General features: G+C 36.5%; 1 protein-coding gene and 1 long non-coding RNA gene across 4 annotated transcripts in view; one reads left to right on the top strand and one right to left on the bottom strand.

Moving 5' to 3' along the window:
• LOC105490342 (uncharacterized) overlaps positions 1-24,188 on the top strand; it is a 178,427-nt gene that overhangs the window by 23,114 nt on the left and 131,125 nt on the right. The gene's annotated exons all lie outside the window — the stretch shown is intronic.
• The window catches only part of LOC105490343 (transmembrane protein 47), a 30,311-nt gene continuing 23,332 nt past the window's right edge, over positions 17,210-24,188 (bottom strand). The window contains exon 3 of the mRNA XM_011755838.2: positions 17,210-20,366. Within this exon, the coding sequence (XP_011754140.2) occupies positions 20,188-20,366 (179 nt within the window). The 3' untranslated portion in view covers positions 17,210-20,187. The remainder of the gene's footprint in view (positions 20,367-24,188) is intronic.

The following is a 24,188-nucleotide window of genomic DNA, read 5'->3' as shown; positions in this document are numbered from 1 at the left end:
ACACAACTTTTAAATTTAGAGCAGAAAACAGGATGGTTATGAAGTGTGAGTCCTTACATCACGAGTGTAGATATGTTGCTATGGCTTTTTGTATGAGTATCAAAGGTATTTCCTTCTTTTTTTTTTTTTTTTTTTTTTTGCTTGAGACGAAGTCTTGCTCTATCACCCAGGCTGGAGTGCAGTGGCACGATCTTGGCTCACTGCAACCTCTAACTCCCAGGTTCAAGTGATTCTCCTGCCGCAGCCTTCCGAGTAGCTGGGATTACAAGTGCCCGCCACCACGCCCGGCTAATTTTTGTAGTTTTAGTAGAGACAGGGTTTCCCCATGATGTCCAGGCTGGTCTCGAACTCCTCACTTCAGGTGATCTGCCCTCCTCGGTCTCCCAAAGTGCTGGGATTACAGGCGTGAGCCACTGTGCCTGGACAGGTATTCCTTCTTGATTTGACAGCATCAGGAAAATAAATCCAAAGAGTCATTCAGTTTAGAGAACAATAAGTAACACAGAGTCCTGCAGTCTGGAAATTACCAGTTTGTCAGGAATGAAGAATCCTTTGATGTTGCTGACCTTTGGGGTAACAGGAAGTGGGAAATTAAATTGGGACTATTTTAAGTAAGATGCTAATTGATAGGCCAGGAAACTTAATTTAGCGACAATATATTTTATGAGGAGGTCCAATAGCTTATTGCTCTTTACAAATCTCTTATTCCAAATTATATAAAATGTTATTTATAATTGGAATAATAAGTTGATTCTGATGGTCACTAGTCAATGCACTCAGTAGAGGCCATCTGATAGATAGCAGAGAGGACAACTCTAGAAATATTTTGATACATTGTTTAATGCTAAATATATTATAGGCACAAATGTAAAAAGAACCTACCTGTAATTTATCTGTTCACCTAGCTCAAATATAATTAGATATACAAATAAGAAATCAACGTGATAAAATACAACCACTACGTTTAGGAAAATACAAGTGAGATAAGAATGAAATACTGTATTTTGAACACTGTTGTTGGGAATGTGTTTCCAACATGTTTCCAACTCTTATGGAAAATAGTGTAGAGGTTCCTCAAGAAACTAAAAATAGAATTACCATATGTTACAGCAATTCCATTTCTGGGTGTTTAACTGAAAGATCTGAAATCAATATGTCAAAGAGATGTCAGTACTCCCATGTTCACTGTAGCACTATCCACAAGAGCCAGGTTATGGAATCAAATTAAGCGTCCATCAGTGGATGAGTGGATAAAGAAAATGTGATGTATATACACCATGGAATACTATTTAGCCCTAAAAAAAGAATGAATTCTGTCATTTGCAACAACATGGATGGAATTAGAGAACATTATACTAAATGAAATAAGCTAGGCACGTAAAGACAAATACCACATTTTCTTACTTATATGTGGAATCTAAAGCAATTGAACTCACAGAAGCAGCAAGTACAGTGGTGGTTACCAGAGGTTGGGGGATGGGGAGAATAGGGAGAGTCAAAGAGTACAAAGCTTCAGTTTGGAGGAATAAGCTTGATTTTTTAAAATCAATTTCACAACGTGGTGAATATAGGTAACAATTGAGTTCTGCACATTTTAATATAACTAACAGAGTATGTTTCTAATGTTCCCATCCCAAAAAATGTTATTTAATGTGATGAATATTAATTTGATTCAGGTTTCCTCATTGTATTGAAAGGTTATGACACCAATTTTAACCTCATAAATGTGTATGACTATAATTTGACAATATATAATAAAAAATTTTTTTTAAAGAATAAAAAACATATTTAGCCATAACTCACAAGTTCTCAAGTGCTTTTGAGATGGCTTTTCTGAAAGTACTAATATAGTATTTAGCTACTACCAGCTTCATTTCCATTTCTGGGAGCAAGTAACCAGGAGATGGAATGCTACAGTGTTATTGTTGGCAAAAGTCCAGGTCTTTCAGTTGTCAGTACTCCCTGGCAATGCATAAGTTTTATGACATTAAAGAGTTAGGAAAGTATGTCTTTGTGTTATACATAAAGTGATGTCACAAAATTATTTACCTATCACGAAGCATCTCAAAATACAGCTGTAATATAAGGTAAGACAACTGGATTTAGAATCAGAAGACTACAGTCAAAAAGTTAAAATGTAGTAGCTGGCTAACGTTGAAAATTACTTAGGCTTCAGTTTCTTTACCTGAAAATGATAGATGATAATTCCTTTTTACAACATGTTGTAATATTTGAGATTGAATTATATAAAATTGCTGATATTTAGTCATGTTTATGTACAAAAATGATAATTTCACTTAGATCAACCTCATAGTAATAGCTACACACTTATTAAATCTTTCTTTGTTATAGGTGCTTTGCTATAGTTTACATGTTGTAGTAGATTACAATGATGATATATTAGTCCGTTTTTACACTGCTGTAAAGAATTTCCTTGAGAATGGGTAATTTATAAAGGAAAGAGTTTTAATTGACACAGTTTTGCATGGCTGTGGAGGTCTCAGGAAACTTACAATTGTCATGGAAGGGGAAGCAGGCACATCTTACGTGGTGGCAAGAGAGAGACAGAGAAAAAGTGAGGGAGGAAAAGCCTCTTATAAAATAATCAGATCTCATGAGAACACACTCACTATCACATAGAACAGCATGGGGGAAACCAACCACATGATCCAATCACCTCCCACCATGCTCCTCCCTCAACATCTGAGAATTACAATTTGAGACGAGATTTGGGTGGAGACACAGAGCCAAACAGTATCATTCCATTCCTGGCCCCTCCAAAATCTCATGTCCCTTTCACATTTCAAAACCAATCATGCTTTCCCAACAGTCCCCCAAAGTCTTAACTTATTCCAGCATTAACTCAAAAGTCCAAGTTCAAGGTCTCATCTGAGACAAGGAAAGTCCCTTCCACTTAAAAGCCCATAAAATCAAAAGCAAGTTATTTACTTCCAAGATACAATGGGGGTACGTGCATTGGATAAATGTTCCCATTCCAAATGGGAGTAATTGGCTAAAACAAAGGGGCTATAGACTCCATGCAAGTCCAAAACCTACCAGGGCAGTCATTAACTCTTAAAGATCCAAAATAATCTCTGACACCATGTCTCACACTCAGGTCACACTGATGCAAGGCGTGGGCTCCTAAGGACTTGCGCAGCTCTGTCCCTGTGGCTTTTCAGGGTACAGCCATTGTGGCTGCTTTCACAGGCTGGCATTGAGTGCCTGCAGCTTTTCCAGGTGTATGGTGCAAACTGTCAGGAGATCTACCATTCTGGGTTCTGGAGGATGGTGGCCCTCCTTTACAGCTCCACTAGGCAGTGCCCCAGTGGGGACTCTGTGTAGGGGCTCCACCCCAACAATTCCCTTCTGCACTGCCCTAGCAGAGATTCTCCATGAGGGCTCTGCCCTTGCAGCAGACTTCTCCCTGGACATCCAGGCATTTTTATATATTCTCTGAAATCTAGGCAGATATTCCCAAAATTCAATTCTTGACTTCTGTGCACCTGAAGGCCCAACACCATGTGAAAGCTGTGAAGGCTTGGGGTTTGCATCCTCTGAAGCAATGCCCCAAGCTGTACCTTGGCCTCTTTCAGCCACAGCTGGAGCTGTAGTAGCTAGGATGCAGAGCACCAAGTTCGTAGGTTGCACACAGCAGTGGGCCCTAGGACAAGGCCAGGAAAACATTTTTCCCTCCTTGGCCTTGAGGCTTGTGATGGGAAGGGCTGCCATGAAGGTCTCTGACATGCCTGGAGACATTTCCCCCATTGTCTTGGTTATTAACATTCAGCTCCTTGTTACTCATACAAATTTCTGCAGCAGGCTTGAATTCCTCCCCCAGAAAATGGGGTTTTCTTTTCTACCATGTTTTCTGGCTGCAAATTCTCCAAACTTATGCTCTGCTTCCCTTTTAAATATAAGTTTTAATTTCAGACCATCTCTCTCAAGTTCAAATTTCCACAGATCTCTAGGGCAAGGGAAAAATGCCACCAGTCTCTTTGCTAAAGCATAGCAAGAGTGACCTTTGCTGCAATTCCCAAAGAGTTCCTCATGTCCATCTGAGACTACCTCAGCCTGTACTTTATTGTCCATATCACTAACAACATTTTGGTCAAAAGTATTCAACAAGTCTCTAGGAAGTTCCAAACTTTCCTACATCTTCCTGTCTTCTTCTGAGCCTTCCGAACTCTTCCAACCTCTGCCAATTACCCAGTTCCAAAGTCGCTTCCACATTTTCAGTTTATCATCACAGCAGTATCCCACTCTACTGGTACCAATTCTCTGTATTAGTACATTTTCACATTGCTATAAGGAACTTCCCTGAGACTGGGCAATTTATAAAGAAAGAGGTTCAATTCACCCACAGTTCCACGTGGCTGGGGATGCCTCAGGAAACTCAGTCACGGTGAAAGAGGAAGCAGGCACATCTTGTATGATGGCAGGTGAGAAAGAGAGAGAGAAAGAGCGAGAGAGAGAGAGAGAGAGAGAGACAGAGAGAGAGAAAGCGAAGGTGGAAATGACCCTTATTAAACCATCAGATCTTCTGAGAACTCACTCACTATCATGAGAATAGCATGGGGGAAACTGCCCCCATGATCCAATCACCTCCCACCCTCCCTCAACACCTAGAGATTACAATTTGAGATGATATTTGGGTGGGGACACAAAGCCAAAGCATATCAGGTGGCTTCAATTTTTATCCCTCCCTGTATTTGTGTATTTTGCAATTAACATTTTCAGTGTCCTCTCAACATGAGTGGACTGACTTAACCTGTCCCTTCAATCTGGGCTCATTAACTTGATTTCTTTTGGTCAATGGCATATTAGCATGTTTGAACAAGAAGAGGCTTGAAATGAACTCATGCAATGGGATTATCTCTCTTTTGTCATTAGAATATGTCTAGGATAGACTGCTGGAGAATGAACACATATAGAAGAGAGCCGAAGACACTATGTCATCTTAACCTAGGCTATCTTAGATTAATGGATATCCAGCCAGTCTGCAGACTTGTTGATGAGGCCAAGCATGATTAGCATAGCCAGCTTCTAGCCAACCACAGATATAGTTGTAGACCACTGAGGATTTATTTTGCTATACACATTATTATGAAAGTAAGTAACAGATACAAATGATTATCTCATTTCATCTACCCAATGCATCTGTAGGCAGCAATGTTATCATCATTGTACAAAAGAAGACACTGAGACCCAGAGAAAAGTTCAGTAAACCACCCTGGGTCACATTACCAGACAGTAAATGACAGAGGCAGGGGTGAAATTAGGGAGTCTAGCTCCAGAGACCATATTCTAACCAGCACACTGCATAGCTTTGTTGTCGTGAAGATGAAATGAGATTATTTTTTGAAAGTACTTTGTCAATGTTAAAGCACACTAAAAATATAAGGCATCATTATAAGGCTGCAACTCCTTTTCAAAGATGTAAAATTCCAGCTAAGTTTCTTCTTTATCTCATAAAAAAAAAAAACCCCAGGCAAGCACTAGATGATTTAAAATGCACTGTTCTTTGATATGCCAGTTACACAGAAAAAACTGATAAATGGTGAAATTTAACATGCCACCTTCCTTTGAAATCAATGATAGACCGCTGCCATTTGCTACGCAAATACCAAGTAAACAGAAAAATAAAGCCACGGTTTTCTTGGCAAGTGTCATTAAAAATAGATTAAGTTTACAGTAAATGTAATCTGTGATATAGATCATATAGACAAAAAAAAAAAAAAAAAACCCAGAGGGGAAATGAAGGCATTAATAAGATATTTCTTAATTTTATGAAGCGTTACACACATCAGGCCACTGAACCAAAATAACCTCAGGGAATAGTAATGAATCAAGGCACTTATTCCTCAACCTAGAGGAAGCATGCAAATACAAATGATGCAAAACAGAAAGCTGATTATGCCTTGAAATTGGAATAAACATAAAAAGAAAAGTCTGGAGATGCTAATAGGCATTAAGTTTATGAGCTGTGACTTTATTTACATGGAATATTCTCTTTGGGCATGAATTTTTAAAATTCCATTTGATTTTTCATGTTTCCTGTATTGAAATCTCCCAGAGTTATTATTTTTTGGAAAGAAATAAGAATAGAATTCTGCACTGAGTGAAATGAGTAATCAGGAACATGACTGGTGAAGTATGGGATCTAAGCTGAGTAGGGCATGACTAGAAGAGGAGCTTTTTGATCTGCAAGGTTTTTGTGTGCAGTATTCTTTTATATATAAAAAATGAAAACACAGAAATTGCCATTTTTAAAAGGGAGAAATAAAACGAATAGACTTAAAAGAAGAAGAGAGAAGATAAAAAAAAAAAAAAAAAAAAGAACCCAAAAGAAATGTATTCCACAGAATAGGAAAAGAAAATTCTGCTTTGGAAAGGGTAACTGAGACTTAAATGATTTATACACAACCTGTTGTTTCATAAATGTTTCCAAAAAACCTTGGGTTTGATTTAACTGGTTCTTATTTTATATCATCTGCTTCTCTGGTAATTGTCACCTATTTTTTTCTGTTCTTTAAATAAAAAGGAAATTTAAGGGGAAGAGAGAAAGAGAGCAGAAGAGCTTTGCTTTGGAGTGTCTTTACATTCTTTAATATTCAGCTTTGAGCACAAAGCATTCACTCATTCACTCATTCACATATTCATCAACTTAACAAACATCTACTGAGTGAAAGGTTTATTTCTCATTGGCGGTTGGCATATACAAGCTCTACTTAGGGAAAACTTACCCTGCTAGATTAGATTTAGATAGCACTTTTCTTTTCTGACTTACCACACTTTGGTAATAGTCCATCACCTTCTTCAAGTGAAATTCAGTGACACTTAGTCTCCTCATACTCTACTCGGTCAGCTGGTGTAACTTTGTTTTACTCCTGCTGAATTTTACCTAGCCATCATTGCTTTATTGTCATCCTGTCAATACTTTTTAATACTGAGGCTATAATCCTATAATACTATTTAAAAATTCTTATGTTTTTTTTTATTATACTTTATGTTCTAGGGTACATGTGCACAATGTGCAGGTTTGTTACATATGTATACATGTGCCATGTTGGTGTGCTACATGCATTAACTCGTCATTTACATTAGATATATCTCCTAATGCTAAGTCATTGAACAAATTTTCAACAGGCCAGATGACTAAAATATAAAAAACAAAAGAAACCAGAAAAATTGGCACTCTATTATATAGCTAGTGAGCAGGCAAATTGGTACTACCACTTTGGAAAACTGCTTGGATACATGCAAAGCCGAACATGTAAATTTCCTATTACACATCAATTTTATTTCAAGTTTTAAATATGCAAAAGAACTGTATCTACAGTTTTATCAAGGGACCTGTTCAAGAATAATTGTAGCATCAATATTTGTAATAGTCCAAACTGAGAGCAACCTGTATGTCTAACCATAGTAGGATGGATAAATAGTGGCATCTACATATAATGGAAAACTGTACATCAATGAGAATGACCAAACTACAGCTATATGCAATGACAAAGGTAAAGATCAAGAACATAATGTTGAGCAAAACAAGACAGGCATAAAACGAATACTCCATGAGTCCATTTTCCTAAGTTCAAAAGACCGACTAAATAAAACTGATGTATAGAAATGAAGAGTTACATGCTCAAGCTATTTTTAAAAGGTGAACAAGGAAATGATTGTCTCTGGGATGAGCAAAATGGAACTACAGTGATGATATGAGCGTGAGAGATCTCTAAGCTGCTGGCAATTTCTGTTTCTTGATCTTCATTATGGTTAAATGAATGTTCATTTTGTGATAAATCACTGAGCTCTACATATGTATATGTACACTTTTGTGCTTGTGATTTATTTTACAATAATAAGATTTAAAAAAACACTAATCAGAACATCATGTAAGGAAGGACCCCTTCAAGATTATCTTCCAGCTCATCTCCAGTCCTGAACCTAAGCTGCGATTAAACAGCATCTTTTTTTTAAATGGTTGCTTTTATAAAGAGCAAATGTTTCAAATATACTGCTTAAAGTCTCATCTGTTTTTTTTTTACCATTATTATTTTTTTAAATACATGACATATTAGCTTGGAAATGCTAGTCTGGAAACATTTCTCAGAAGATACATAGATAAGTCTCCTAAAATAAAAGACATTAAAAAATACGGACTAAGATATGTGAGACAATTGACTTTTTTTTTTTTTTTTTTCCGAGGCAATTTCACTCTGGTTGCCCAGGCTGGAGTACAAGGGCACGATCTTGGCTCATGGCAACCTCCATCTCCTGGGTTCAGGTGATTCTCCTGCCTCAGCCTCCCAAGTAGCTGGGATTACAGGCTTGCATCACCACATCAGGCTAATTTTTGCATTTTTAGTAGAGATGGGGTTTCACCATGTTGGTCAGGCTGGTCTCGAACTCTTGACCTCAGGTGATCCACGGGCATTGGCCTCCCAAAGTGCTGGGATTACAGACGTGAGCCACTAAGCCCGGCCAATGTACTTAAATCTCAGATATTTTAATCCTAAGAGGTAACTGTGAAGTGAAAGTCCTTTACTTAAAAATAAGTAATAACTATATTTTATCAATTCTAAAACATATTTTTACATACTGAAATCAAAGTGCATCTTATAATCAATAGTATGCTTAATTTCTGTCAGCCTAGATTGAAGTCAAGGTCTTTCAGAGAGAATTTTCACTTGCTTTGGCCAGCCAACTTCAGGTACTAGCCACCTGAGACCACTTTAAATTAAATTCTCTGTGTGAGGTGTTTTGGGTCACACTGGTAATGTGAATTCAGACCTCAAACCTGCCTAAATACTAACTAGTGGTTAAAATTTTCCACCCTATGCCAAGGTTGAGATATGAAAGTTCCCTTGTTATTTCTTTCTCTGTGGCCACACTATTGGGTCATGTAGTCTTATAATGAAGGTATAGCCTTTGGTGTCCCCATTTTATTTAGGGAATTCCTGTTTGATTGCCTCTCCACAAAATCCTGGTTGCATTTTTTCTTTCTTATTGGTACATAAAATCTTACAATCACTGGTGCCTTAGTTCATACAAAATACAGGTTACAGGTAATTAGAGATTTGGTTTTGTTTCCAAAGGAAAATATTTAGCCCAGAATTGGATAGGAAGACTCAGATTGATGTTTACATGTATCATTTTGCTTCAGCACACATTAAATTTGGTCAAAATCTTGCTACATACTCTATATTGTTAGTAAAAGCATCAGGTTGCAATAAGATTAGTGAACTTACTTTGAGAACTGTAAGTAATATCACAATATAAGGAAGAATTGTTTCTATGTGCACACTACATTCCCGACTTGAATTCTAAGACCCTAGAAGTCTAAGATTATATTTTTAGTAATGTCCTGCTGCCTTGTATAGTATTGGGCCCATATTAAAGATGCAGTAAAACTTGTTGAATGGTTGGAGAGCTGAAAAATGAACATATGAAATGAAATACAGTTGTAAGAAACAGAAAAACTTCTGTAAATTTGTGTGGGTGTGTGTGTGTGTACAACCGAACGCAAAGAAAAGGTCAATATCAGGACACAAGAGAAAAGACAGCTTCTGAGTCGATCTTCATTGTGAAAACGTTTTGGCCTTGCCAGGATTTGATATTATGGAAGAGTGCTTGGGAGGAGATTGGAAATCCTATCTACAATGCTTGCTCCAACAGATTCAATTCACAGCCTTAGCAGGTAATAAAAGAAGCCTCTGGACCATGTAAGAGATTGCTCTGGCATAGCTAGGTGCATTGGCCATTTTATGTATTAATGCCAATCTCAGATAAATCACTTTTCTGGTCTGCTGTGGAAGGAAAGAGGATATTTCTTTCAGTAAGCAAATGGAGGATTACTGACTTGCTGACCTTTCCTGACTGTGATAAAAGATGACTTCTTTCCTTTCAGCAATACTTCAAAAATGGAAATTGCTCTTTTAAACGTACGATGTAAGAATGAAGTAGGGAGCCATCTATTATTCCATAAATAGATGGTGGCAGAGGGCATCCCTTGAGAAAGGGAGAGTTCTCATTAGGCCTATTTTTCTGAGAGCTGTCAGTATGCATGTATTTGCATTTAAAGATTGTGGAGAAACGAGGAAGCAAGTCTTGACCGGATATATTTTTAAGACTGTTCTTATTCCTGCTACACTTAAATATAGTGTGTAAAATACAGCACTCTTAAATGCCTTATGCTATGTTTGTTATGTGGATTCATATGTCATTTTCCTGATGAAGGAGTCAGGAATGCAAAATTATTTTGCCCCACATTGTTAGATCCAAATAAGAATGGAAAATAACAAGGCACGTATTTTCTTTCTTTTGACCCAGGAAATGTGACAGTTTCCTAGTATTTCAAAAACAAATAGCTTTTGCTACGCAGGCCATAGGAAAAAGGAATGGGCTAAAGGGTTAAAATTTTCATTTTGTATGTCCAAGAGTCTTTTGAAGGCTTGAGAAATGTAAACAAATGAGAAAATTATAATGTAGACTACGTAGTAATATCAAATACTGACAGAACTAAAATGGCCTGGCGGAAGTCCCACCATATTGCTCAAGTCTTTTCCTGTCAATCAAGTCTTATAGGGCTCTTCTTTCCGTGGCAAAAGTTGTCAAAATCATTCCTTTGTCTTGTGTTCTGAGTGTATGTGGCTTCGCTACCAAACTTGAAGATATTGTTTACAACAAAGTAGGGATGGTGTATTATACCAGTGGACACTTTTGATGATGAATCAATTTGTCTTAAGGGCCTAAGGCTATCTTCTGTCATACAGAATCAGAAAAATATACATCAAAGCTTGATTGTCAATCAATCAATAGAACTTTCTTTTTGGAATTAAAACTTCTCAAAGTGGAGGGGAAAAAAAAAAAAAAACTTTTCAAAGTGGATGCTTTTCTTTGGCCCTGGAAAAAAGCTGTGGAAATGACAGATAATTTGATTGCCTATAATACACTGTGATTACAGTTATTAAAATCATTCCACCACATCATTTAAACACCTAATTTCTTTTTTTGTTTCTTTGCCAAAAAAAAAAAAAAACCTTTACTTTTTTTGTAGGTGTTTATGTCATAGGAAGCAGTCCTTTATTTGAAGGTTTTTATCTATGTTGTAGGTGCACTTGAGATTGAAATACATACAAGTCATAATCTTTTCACACACACACACACACACACACACAAAGAATAAGCAGATTTGCCTTTAGGAAACCTGATAGCAAGAAAGTGGGATTTTACTTCCCTTCTTTTATTTAACCCCAGGCTGAATTGGGAACACAAATGTAGAGACTAGGTCCTGACCTTGGGTTCACCTGTCCATACTTGTGTATAATCATTTTTTCATACGCATAGTCACTATGTTAGCCAAGGGATGATCTAACAATAGTTGTAACTGTTAGGCTGACTTGCTTAAGCAGTCATGTAGGTCAAGTCACCAGAGACTTGGATGAGTACAATCTTTGTCCATAGTCAATTAACATGTCTGCTTCCACAAGCTTGGTTCTACCTGGACTTGATTCACCTGAGCCCAAAGTGGCACTAGAGTGAAGACAGTAGAAACCCCAGTTGGTAGTTATTTGTGTGATATATTACTGTAAAATCCTCAAGAGTAGCTATAAGCACAAAGAAGCAGTCAACTAAACTAGCATTACTGGAGAACACACATGAATGATGCTCTCTTATAGGCCAATGCAGAATGTCGATGTATCCTAAAGATAAGATGGAGAAGAAACTACCATGAGTGATTTCAGAGATTCCAGGACAGTTTTCATGTTATCTGATAATGATTGATTTTCTCCCCTTAGCACATGACTTTGATCCAGAGAAAAATAAACACAAAAATGGAGAATTAATACTACAATGTTTTTTACTTAGTTATATTCTACTGTAAGACAATTGGAACCAATTTTGATGGGGGCAATAGAGAGTGTTTAGCACTCCCGGGTGGGATGGGAAGTTTGTAAACAAATCTTCGTGTACTTTTCAATTCTTGTTTGGAGAGTTAGCACAATATGAATATTGAACCATTTAAAACAAGGATCTTCATCTAGATTTTCTTGCATCCAGCTAAACCTGGTTTAATCAAAACAGGAAATTATTGGAAGAACACAGGAGTATTTTATGGACTATAAGGCAACTTGACCTCACTAAGCACTGAGACCACCCACTCTTGTTCTCTCTGCGTCCTACAGGATTCTCTCTTGACTACTTCTCTGTGCATATCTATTTCATTTCTTTATTCTTCCCAGTTTGTTTTCTTTGCATCTCTGCATACCCCAAAGCCTATAGTTTATGCATTTTATTACTAGGTACATGTAGAGACCAATTCCAAATTAATAGGCAAGAGAAACAGAGTGGCTAAAGGCAGGAACTATCTCTGTCTAATCATCTTTGACCAGGGGTGTAGGGTCATGTGGTACAAATGTGGCTACCTGCCAAATCTTCTGTTTGTCTCTAAGAAACCATTATGGGTGGAGCATAAACTCCAAAGTTAATCAATTCCATCAACCAGTCAGATTTCTACTCTTTTTTTTTTTTTTTTTTGAGACAGAGTTTCACTCTTGTCTCCCAGGCTGGAGTGCAATGGCACATTCTCGGCTCACTGCAACCTCCGCCTCCCAGGTTCAAGTGATTCTCCTGCCTCAGCCTCCTGAGTAGCTGTGATTACAGGCACCCGCCACCACGTCTGGCTAATGTTTTGTATTTTTAGTAGAGATGGGGTTTTACCACAGAGTTTCACCATGTCGGCCAGGCTGGTCTTGAACTTCTGACCTCAGGTAATCCACCAACCTCGGCCAGATTTCTACTTTTTCTCATACCTGCATGCTCTTATAACATACAATCATGACTAAATGGCAGCACTTGGAAGATCCAAATCTTTGACTTCCTTTTCCTATTAAATAACTTCCCCCAATCCTTCCTCTTTGTATTCCATAAGTTATAAACAATTTAAAAAGTGCTCTCATTTCAAAATAGATACCACACAAACCATTCAAAGTACATAAATGTATGCAATTTATATATATTTATACTTATAAATAAAAACCAGCCCAACTTCAGGAAAATAGCATATTACAAGTGATTTCTCCATCCAAACAGTACAATAGTCAAACAAGCCTAACTGAAGCCAAACAGCACTTTTGGTTTGAATGAGCATAAGAGGGCTTAATTGTTGTCTCATCTTTTAGAGCATTTCTGAATCAAAGATGTCATGCAATCACTGGTAGCAGTAGTTTGCTGTATTTTGGCTCATACTTGTAACATCCTCAAAGCTCAAATGCCTGACTAAATATGTACTAATGTTTATTGACTGTGAGACAGACAGGGAAAACTTATTTTTACTCAAGCCTGAACAATGGGGGAAAGTAACTCAAAATATTCCATGTCTTACAAGTTGGCTGGAAAGATAAGCGCTAAGTACTGAAGTTTGTACAGAGAAATATACTGAGCAATGAATTTTGCAAAATTCCTCTTCATTATGAAGCAGTGAAAAACGCTAATGTCTTCAAAGAATATAATTGGAAATTTTTAATGAAACAGTATGTCCCTATAAGGATTTCTATATTGTCAAATTTATGCCAGTGTGTTCCAATGGGAAACGGCATTTGTACCTTGTGGTCAAATGAGAAACATACTTTTCATGATTATAAGTGTTAAATGTTTTATCACAACTTATTTTGCTGCCTTCACACAAACCATGTGCCTCAAAGAATTAACACAATCATCATAGCTAGATAGTGTTTAAGAAATCACCTAAAAGTTAAACATAGGAAAACTTGTGCTTGATGTGAGAAGTTGTCACACCACTGAGCACTGATATAGACAAAGACGGACCTACTCTCCAAACATGCTTTGATGCAGGAGAAGTTTGCCTGGGAGAGGTTACCAAGCATGATGGTATTATCTGCCTTTTTGTTAACATACAGTATCAAAGACTAGCAAAGTAGTCATTCTTCTCCATTTAACCCTTAACAATATAACATTCCATTCATAAGAATCTTAGGAGAAATGCTTCCTGCTGAGGTTTAAAACAATTCCTTCAATGTCTTTGTTAACTATATTTTAATCTAAAAATTAAATAGAATGTAGGGATGATTTTCATTTATTTTACCTTTATGATGACAAATTCAAAGCAAGCTGAGGGGTAGCCTATGGTACCATCATTTCATATATGTAGTATTTTAGGCTTAATTCCATGACTGACTGCTCTTACCTAGTGTAAGAATGCCTTCAGGTCATCATAGACATAGCTTCATACATGCAAATGTAGCATATATAGAATTTTTTTTAGATACAATTTTCTTCATTAATCCTTGTCACGTGTAAACATTGAAGTATTCAAGGTTTCTGGTGGTTCGATGGCATGATTTTCCAGTACTTGTTCCAAGTTTCTTTTATAACCATTATTTCTATGAAGTCATTCAACTTGGAAATAATTGCTTGCCAAAACTGAGTTTCTCTGGTGAACCACTCAACACAGCTTTAGTTTTACAAAGAACACCATTCTTTGTGTGCTGTTAATCTTGGCTTAGAAACACCACATATTTTCCTTCCCAACTGAACAGTTCAGCTCCTGTTCTTTTAGTTATACTTTGGAACCATTAGAGTTACTTGTAGAATACAAATGTGAGTCACCTAGCTGATGACTCCTTGAAAAAAGATTTTCCACGTATGTGTACATATATTATATATATGTTTAGGGACACTCTGCCCAGGACATCATTCAGTAGTTGTTAGAAATGTGAGGACTTCTCACAGTCCCCAAGCCTGCCTTGTATAGGAAACACTGTTGACATTTTATTACATGGAGTTTTATTATCTAGTCTAATTTTAACTTACTGGGATTAAGGTGCTATGGTACCACGACCAAACACTTGACATAGAAGTTAAAAAGTCAAATAAATTAGTGTTTCCTGTGAAAATACTCGTAAGCACTTAATTCTAATTTCTGGGTTTTTTTTTTTTTTTTTTTTTTTGAGATGGTGTCTTGCTCTGTCACCCAGGCTGGAGTGCAGCAGCACGATCTCGGGGTCACCGCAACTTCCACCTCCCAGGTTCAAGCAATTCTCCTGCCTCGGCCTCCTGAGTACAGGCGTGGGCAACCACGCCCGGCTAATTTTTTGTATTTTTAGTAGAGATGGGGTTTCACCATGTTGGTCAGGCTGGTCTCGAACTCCTCACCTTGTGATCTGCCGGCCTTGGCCTCCCAGAGTGCTGGGATTTCAGACGCAAGCCACCGCGCCTGGCCTAATTTGTGTTCTTTTAATCTTAGTTAACATCACATTTCTGAAAAGCTATGAACAGAAAATAATAGCATGAAAATTTGATAATTTAGGTATTCAGTGGTTTAGTCTACAGAATACAAAACAATTTCACTATCAATTTACTTCCTAACCAAAATGACTTAAAACCCATCAAAATGGAACAGTGTTGACATAGCATGTGCCTGATTTCATAATTCAAACTGCAACAGCCCATATGGCCATTATGGAAAAGTAAATTGAAATTGCTTTTCTGTTTTATGTTCACGGTGAAAGCTCTGAAGGCAAAGGATTTTTTCTTGTCAAATTCTAGTGAAACTATGTCTCCATGTCTTCCAAATTCAGGGAGACTGGGTCATGGATAATTACTAGGCAAGCCATGTTTGTAAAGGTGATTTACTCAATAGTATGCTGTATAAAAATGAAAGCACTTATACTGAAAATACATCAAATGAATGCTGCTACTCCATCAAATTAGAGTAAGGCCACTGAAAAGGAAAATTTCTAAAATGACAGAAAAACTGTGAAAAGGTTAGAAGTTATAACTTAAGTATGGATACATCTGAAAATGTGATATTAAATATATCATAGGCTTACAGGGAATTTGTAGTTATTTTCTTCTTAGCAAAACAAATATACTGTGATCCTTGCAAAATGTGATGGTTCCTATGAGACATGAAAAAACGTCTTGATGACAAATATATATTTTATATTCAAACTGATTTTATCAACACAAGCAAGTTTGCTCAACTGTGGTTCTATTTATATCTTCAAGAAAAATTTTTGGGCCAGGTACAGTGGTGCACGCCTATAATCTCAGCACTTTGGGAGGCCAAGTCAGCAGATAGCACTAGCTGAAAAGTTTAAGACCAGCCTGGGCAACATGGCAAAACCCCATCTCTACAAATACAAAAAATTAGCCGGGCATGGTACCACGTGCCTGTGGTCCCGGTTACTTGGAAGGCTGAGGTGGGAGGATAGCTTGAACCTGGGAGGCAGAGGTTGCAGTGGGCTGAGATTGCGCCACTGCAGTCCAGCCTGGGTGGTGACAGAGTGAGACCCCTTCTCAAAAAAAAAAAAAAAAAAGAAAAAGAAAAAAATATTGGCATACATGCAAGTGAATTTTATTGAATGTCTAATTTAAACTGCTTTCCACAGACACTCACCATTTATATACATCAAAGGGTAATGAGTTTTGACTTTATCAGTTTCTTCACACATGCACATTGGACACACACATGCTCATGCACACATACACACTGAATTTTTAGTCTTTCTAAGAAAGAGATAATACAGACAAGCCTGCTTTAACACTCTGCAAACATTGAAAATTACACAAAGAACAAAATAGTATATCAAACCCTCTGAAGAATTATTTCCAATTGTGTGATTAGAATCGGAATAATGGAAGCCAACACTACATCTCCTTTGTGTACATTTTAAAACAGAAGGTTAAAAAAGATAGTATTTTTTAAAAATAGTATTCCTTTATCACTGATCGCACAAAGGCTGTGGAGAATAGAAGGATCTTGGGAGATAATCTGTAATAAGAAATTTAAAAATGTTTTCAAGTAAAATCAGCATGTCATATTAAGATGTTTTCTAAATAATATATATTTTGAAGGAGAAAGTATAATGAATATATGTGATTTAGAAGCGTTGTCTAAAGAGTTTACACAACAGAGAAGACACAAAGTCAAACCACATCCGTGAAATCACTTTTATTTTAATTTTTTTCCACATAGATAACTTCATGTCAACTACAAAAATCATGAAATGAAGAACTGATTGTGAAACTGCAAACTCAAAATCACTGGAGTGATAAACAGGTTTTCCCCCAGATGACTTAAAAAAAAGTAACCAGGATACCATGAATTCATGTTTAAGTAGTAAACATGTCATATATTTAAAAATAATAAATATAGAATAGCAGTACAGAAACTAACAGCATAAACAGCATGAAGTATATTTTATTTTTTAAGACAGATGAAATTTCTAGGCACAGTTTTAGGCATTAAAGAGGACACAGAGGCATAGGTTAGAGTGCGCTGCTCTGTACAAAAATACAGTCTGAATAAATTACATTGCTAGCCATACAATTAGACGTCACTTACCAGTCAGTTCATTGCATGTTTAATAATATACAGGTACATGCTAATCCATATATATCATTTATATTCAAACACATAAGTCTCTCTATATTTATGTCTTTAAAATTTACATGTTGAACTTACAAAAAGCTAAATAATTGTGCAAGAAATTGGAATAACTAGCCCTGCTGAGTATTTTATGCTATATGTGTGAGTATATATGTGTGTGTATACCTCTATCTATAGATATAGCTCTATATCCATAGATAGCTAACAATGGGTTTGTGGCTAACAATTCTGCTTAAGAACACATCAAACAAACCTAAAGCTGCAAAGACATAATGTTAATGTAGGTGAAAATTTCACTTGTGTTTATTCTGATAGACAAAATTGTAATTCAGATGTGAAGCAACAATTTTCATGTTGTACTGAGATTGTTAGTAATGAAACACTTCCAAATATTAGTGATGGTAGAAATACGGCATAGGGCTCTTTGCTGGGAAGGGAAAAAAGTCACATAAGAAATCTAGTTTTCAGTAAACTGCAAATATGTGTGCCTCAACCTATAACATATCCTGTCACTCTGAGCTTGTCATATTGACAGAGAATGAAAACTTGGTAAGACTCGAGATGTGATACTGGTTTAACAAGACACTGCATCCTCTACTAGGACCAAGAGAAGTGACTCATTGGTGTCAGCACCAAACTACTATTCTTTCATTATTCAGGAATAAAGAGCTCTCAGAACAGAGAATGTTTGGTTGCTGAAATCCCTATCCAAATACTGTATTTCTCATGCTGCTCTGACAATATGCAATTAACTGCAAGACAGTCTGCCCCACATTTTACTATTTCTCAAAAACTTGCTTCAAAAGACTCTATAATATTATCTTTCTGGAAAATTTCCACTCATAATTTCTAATGATTCTTTACAGAATCGTATATTTTTATAAAGGTTTCTGTCTATGATGTATTTATTCGCTTTTGTCTATCATTGCTAAAGTAAGACTAAACCTGGTACTTCATATTTGTGATTTTATAGAAAAGTCATGTGTGTTTTTTAGCATTTGGGTAATAAAGTAGGTTTTTTTTTTTTTCTTTTGGCTGTTGTTTTTGGCGACCATTCTTAAGACTAGCTGAAAGTAGAACTGTGCTTTGGGAGGTAAAACAAATTATTAAATACTATCTATGTGGTCCTGGTCTTAACAGATTTTGCAATACAGTAACACATAGCTACTTTTAAAGTAATTTTTCTAATGCTTCTTTCTGCAAGAGGGCCAAAACCAGAACATACTGTTTTAGTGTCTTTGTTAACAAAAATAATTATTTATAACTTTTATATTAGAACTGTATATTTGATATAAAAATATGTTTATAATTAAGTTATCCAAATTTGTATATGAAACAACACAAGTTTGCAGCATGAGATTAGTTGCAAACTTATTCCCTATTATTAATACTTCCTTCCATTGAACAGTCAGTAAGTAATTCCCTTAACATAAATCCACCCTAAGTGTGTGCACAAATCGGTTAGCCCATCAGTTAACTTTAGAGGACCAGGTGATAACCAGATGAATTCTACTCCTCTACTGAGACATTTAGATATTTATATAAATCTATCGCTATTCCTTTTTTTAAAAAATGAAGACATTTAAAATACTTGCAAAAAATAGCAGCCTTCTATTTTAATGAATTTTACACAAAATGATCATCCTAATTGCTATTCTCTTTTCAACTACAGTGCTTACAGAGAATCATTAATTTTCAGATTAACACCATTTCAATTTTTATTCTTAGGCAACTCTATTAACACTTTCCAGTGAAACAGTAAAGAACATAGAGCAAAAGCTTTAAGGTACCATACTTTTGTATGGTAAGTATGAAAAATCTAAGCCTCTTAACAATGCGTACAAGGTTAGTGTTCAAACCACTTCACTAGAGTAAATATTAATTTTATGTGTAATAGGCAAATGTATGTGGAGGGTTAAGGAACAACTAATTACCATTTATACTAATGGTTCACCTTCTATGAAAACATGGAAGCTTGTTACATATGCACACTTGTTTGCTGCAATGTTTGGCAAATGATTTAAAGGGTAAAAAAGCAACTCATGCAGATTTCTTTCTGTTTGCCCCAGGAAAAACAGAGATCCTCAATTCTTCCCCAGTCTAGATAGGGCTGAGGCACCAATTTCTAACCACATAATGAGAAGCACATGTCTCCAAGTCTTGACTCTCCTCCCAGGGAGATGCTGATTGCCAAAGCATAACCTCCCATTAAAAAGAGTATTCTTGAAGGTGGAATGTGTACCATTAACCAGTTACATTCACAACTCCCATTAGATGCTGAAGGGCAGTTCATTTTTCAAGGGCTCATTCAAGCAAACAACCAACAGCCAATGTAGTCATTGGGTAGGATAAGCAGGCAGTAAGGGCTCTAACAGTGGAATCCTTGTCAGCGCAAAGGAACTTCTAAATGTTGCTTATGCCAACTGCTCCCCTGCAGGCAATAGGAGATTGAGGCAAATCTCATTCCAACTAGTTTCTCACAATGGTTGCTGTCATATAGACCCTTCATTTGTCAAGAAAAACGATATGAACATATTGGAAGTTTGCAGCATTTGCCTATGTCTAATCAGCTCTCTTAATTTGTGCAGATTTCTAAAATGGATGTAAAAGCTGGTTATGATGTTGACAGCCAAAAGGCAAAAAAGATTAAATCAACTGAGCAAACTGCTTGATGCTCCACAAGTGTTTTAGAAAATAGTAAGTTAGAAAAGATGCAGACGTAATCCTTTTGTTGGATGGTGGTGGTTGTTTTTACTTTGAGACTATTGGTTCTAGTAGTAGTCTTCATAGTTCTTAGGGTTCAGGCAATAAAGGATGGCACCCCCAAACGAAAATATAGTTGCACCCCAGGCCAGGCCATAACCCCAGTTGAACTCATGGTAAATTTTCAAGCTCACAGTTTCAATGAACTTGATTGGGTAAAGGACCAGGCTGCAAACCTGCAAAACAACTGAAAGCAAAGCAAATCAAAATTAGAAAATGTTATTTACAGCAAATCAAATAAATATATAACTGTATATGTATGAGAGTAACTTTGTAATCAAATATACATAAAGGCCAAAAATTTTAACGATTGCTTGTTCTAGATGGTATACTTTAAAATACTAACAATGTTTTTGTTTAAATACCTTTTCCCAGTATATAAGAATTATCCTATTAATTAGTAAATCATTATTAGTATTGATGAAATAATTAGTGCAATATAATAATTTATATGAGCATACAAAGTAGTGATTTTCACCTTACAAATATAATTATCATTATTATTATGCCAAGTAGTACTAGTTAAACTAAATTGTGCCACTACTAAAACGTGTAAGTAGCTCCTCAAGAATAGCGACCCCAGCCAGGCACAGTGGCTCATGCCTGTAATCCCAGCACTTTGGAAGGCCCAGGTGGGTAGATCATGAGGTCAGGAGTTTGAGACCAGCCTGCCTAACATGGTGAAACACCGTCTCTACTAAAAATACAAACATTAGCCCGGTGTGGTGGCGTGCACCTGTAATCCCAGCTACTCACGAGGCTAAGGCAGGAAAATCACTTGAACCCAGGAGGGGGAGGTTGCAGTGAGCTGAGATCGCACCACTGCACTCCAGCCTGGGCGACAGAGTGAGACTTCATCTCAAACAAAACAAAACAAAACAAAAAAATAGTGACCCCAATGCCAACTGAAACTCTTGTTATTTATATATGCTATTAAGGAATTAGGAAATTCAAATTAATTTCTATTGATGCAACTGGTCAACCTGTGAGTACTAATGTGCTTTTGATGTTGTTGCCGCTTTGCAATACTAACTCATACCAATATGTCAGAAAGCCCTACCATGATGTCTTTGCTTACATTACTCTGATCCAAAGCTACTTTCATTATTTTCTTCTCATCCAGTCTATGCCTCTTGTCTTTAAAAAGTGGCTTAAAAGTTATTAACAGATGATATTTTCATATCTATTTTCCACCTACTTTCAAAAAAGAATTAAGTCTCTAAAGGCAAGAGAGATAATGGCACAGGAAAACCTAGGCTAATTATGGCTACTATAACAGAGGTCAAAAGGTAGCTCTTAGTCCCTGGTGAGATCCTAGTTCTGTCAGGGCTAAAGGGAAAATATGATTAGTCATCCCGAATAAAACAAACCAAAATAATCAGGAAGGGAAAGTTTATTTTGTTTTAGTTTTGTTTTGTGTTGTTTTTACTATCTAAAATAAAATGAAATTTATCTTGTGGATATGCACAAGAGATAATGTCTTCCACTTAAAAGTCTTAGCTTCCTATTAGATCAATTATTACGTAATTTTATTTTAATCAGTTTAACTACAATTAGTTAACTACAGCTTCATTCTCTACCGTAGGACGGCTTCCACCCTCAAGAAATAGACAATCTTTTCCCTAAAAAATACGGAGTACAGTTATATTTAACAGGGGTTGGCAAACTACCAAATCTGGTCTGCTTTTTTGTTTTTGAAAAAGTTTTATTGGAACACAGCCACACTCATTCATGTATGTATTTTCTATGCAACAATGGCAGAGTTGAGGAACTGCAAAAGAAACCACACAGCTCACAAAGCCAAAAATATTTACTTTCTTGCCCTTAACAAAAAAAGTTTGCTAAGCCCTGACATATGAAACGATTTTATGGGGTAAAACAATTTTTGTTTAATTCATCTTAAAAGAACAAAAATGTGAATAATTAAAGAAAAGGAGGGAACAAATTGACATAGTTAAAACTATGTACATAAATATTTTTGATATAGCTTATATTTTTTAAAAAGAACATTAGGATGGATAGTGTGTTTAATTAAAATGGAATTTTATGTTTTAACATGTACTCTCATCTATTTTTAGCACATGTAAAAGATTATTACCAGTATGATGAAGCTTCCTAGAAAGTCTACATAAATAGTCATCTTTCTCTCCCATAAAACTGGTGAAATACAGCAAATTCATGAGGAAATGATTCCTCAAAATTTCTTTCTATAAGGCTCTGGCTTGGTGTCAAAGGACCTACCTGGAACTAGATATAAAAATACCCAATATTTCTGCTGTGCAGCCCAATACTGCTCTGGGTCAGCACTTTGCCTACCATTACTACTGAGAGTGGATACATAAGTAAGTTTGCATAAGAGGATACGCTACTGATATCCAAAACAGAAATCAGACTTTCTCAGAAAAAGTTTTGGTTGTTGTTAGGACTCAGCTGATGGCATATTATATGACCCACACTTCATCTATTTCCAGCTGGTAAGTGCTAAAATGTGCATTAATTTTAAAAAAGCCCAGTTGGCTCTGTGCCTTTGTGAGGAAAAGGGAGCTTTCATGTCTTAAATGTCATAAAACCAACAAGAAGTCAATTACTATCAACCATGACTACAGAAAAAAAAATTCCAAAGTTGCCAAGTACATTTGGGGAAAAAAAAAAAGGCACTTCTCCTTAGGTTTCTATACTCCGGTCACTTGTCAAATACGCACTGATCCTATCAGGATATGACTGAAACAAGGATGTGAGTTAGGTATAGTAATTCATTCACTCATTCAATAAATGCATCCATTCTATAAATATCTGAATGTTTCTAAAGTGATACGGTTTAAGGCATTACTGGTATCAAAAGAGACAAAGCTGCTACTCTCATGGGTAGTCAGTCCGTTAGTAAACAAATATAGAATATAATGTCACATATTGCTAAGAGACAAGAAATGCAAGAAAGCAGACAGGACACAGGGATGAGGGCTGCTCTTTTAGATCAATTGTGAGAGAAGGCTGCTCTGAGGAGGAGATACTGAGCACAGATCTGAATGAATTGGGGGTGCAGAACAACATAGCGGGGACCGAGCATTCCGAAGTGAAAGGCACAGGTGCTGCAAAACTCCCGACACAGGAGCACATCTGGTGCATTGGAACAGAAGTCAGAAGGCTGTGATTGCAGCACAGAGAGCAGGGAGGGAGAAGCATGAGATATGATGGAAGAGACAGCAGGGGCCCTTCGTGGTTCATGGACAGCCTGTGAACCATAGCTAGGGTCTAGATTTTATTCTAAGTGTGACAGGCAGCTGGTAGAAGAGTTTGAGCAGAGAATAATGAATCTGAATTACTCTAAAATAATTACACTGCTTCTTTTGTGAACTGACTAGTCCCCGGGTGAGGTGTTTACCTAGGCTGCTTTTAATATTCATTTCAACGTGTTTTATTTAGCAAAATATTTGGCCTCCATGGTATAATATAATGATATAATTTCCCTCTAGTGGAAAAATGGAAATACAACTCCATTAGGCTCCACTGGCATAGTCTCCTGAACAGCTTTCTTAGACTTTTATTGTGTTGGAGCTCAATAAAAATTACTGTAAAACATTTCGTGCGTCTGAATTATTCGACTCCCTTTGGAATCACAGAGAAAAATGAATGTAATAGCAAAACTGAGAAAAATATAATTCTGCATTTGTAAATAATTTTCTCCATGTAATAAAATTCACAGATGTAGGTAAAAATGCCTTCTTGCCTTTCACAGATTCTGTAGAGGGAAGAAAAAAAAAACATAAAGAGTTCAGACGTCAAGAAAATAGCATTATACTATATTTCCATTTTACTACCAATCAATGAAACAAAATAGGCATTGGATATGGTATTCTCTATGCTCTACCTCAAAGATAACGTAGGTATAGTTCTGGAACATTTTAGAATCTTAAGAGATTTGGGGTTCATTTTATGCCCCCTGCACTTTTTTGAAAACAGGCAATGAAACTATTAACCATGAAATTGTGTGGACCAGAGGCATGACGGG

The sequence above is a fragment of the Macaca nemestrina genome, chromosome X (genome assembly GCF_043159975.1).
Source record: "Macaca nemestrina isolate mMacNem1 chromosome X, mMacNem.hap1, whole genome shotgun sequence".
Taxonomy (NCBI): Eukaryota; Metazoa; Chordata; class Mammalia; order Primates; family Cercopithecidae; genus Macaca; species Macaca nemestrina.
Note: the sequence above shows the minus strand (reverse complement) of the source record. Positions and strands in the feature narration are given on the sequence as shown.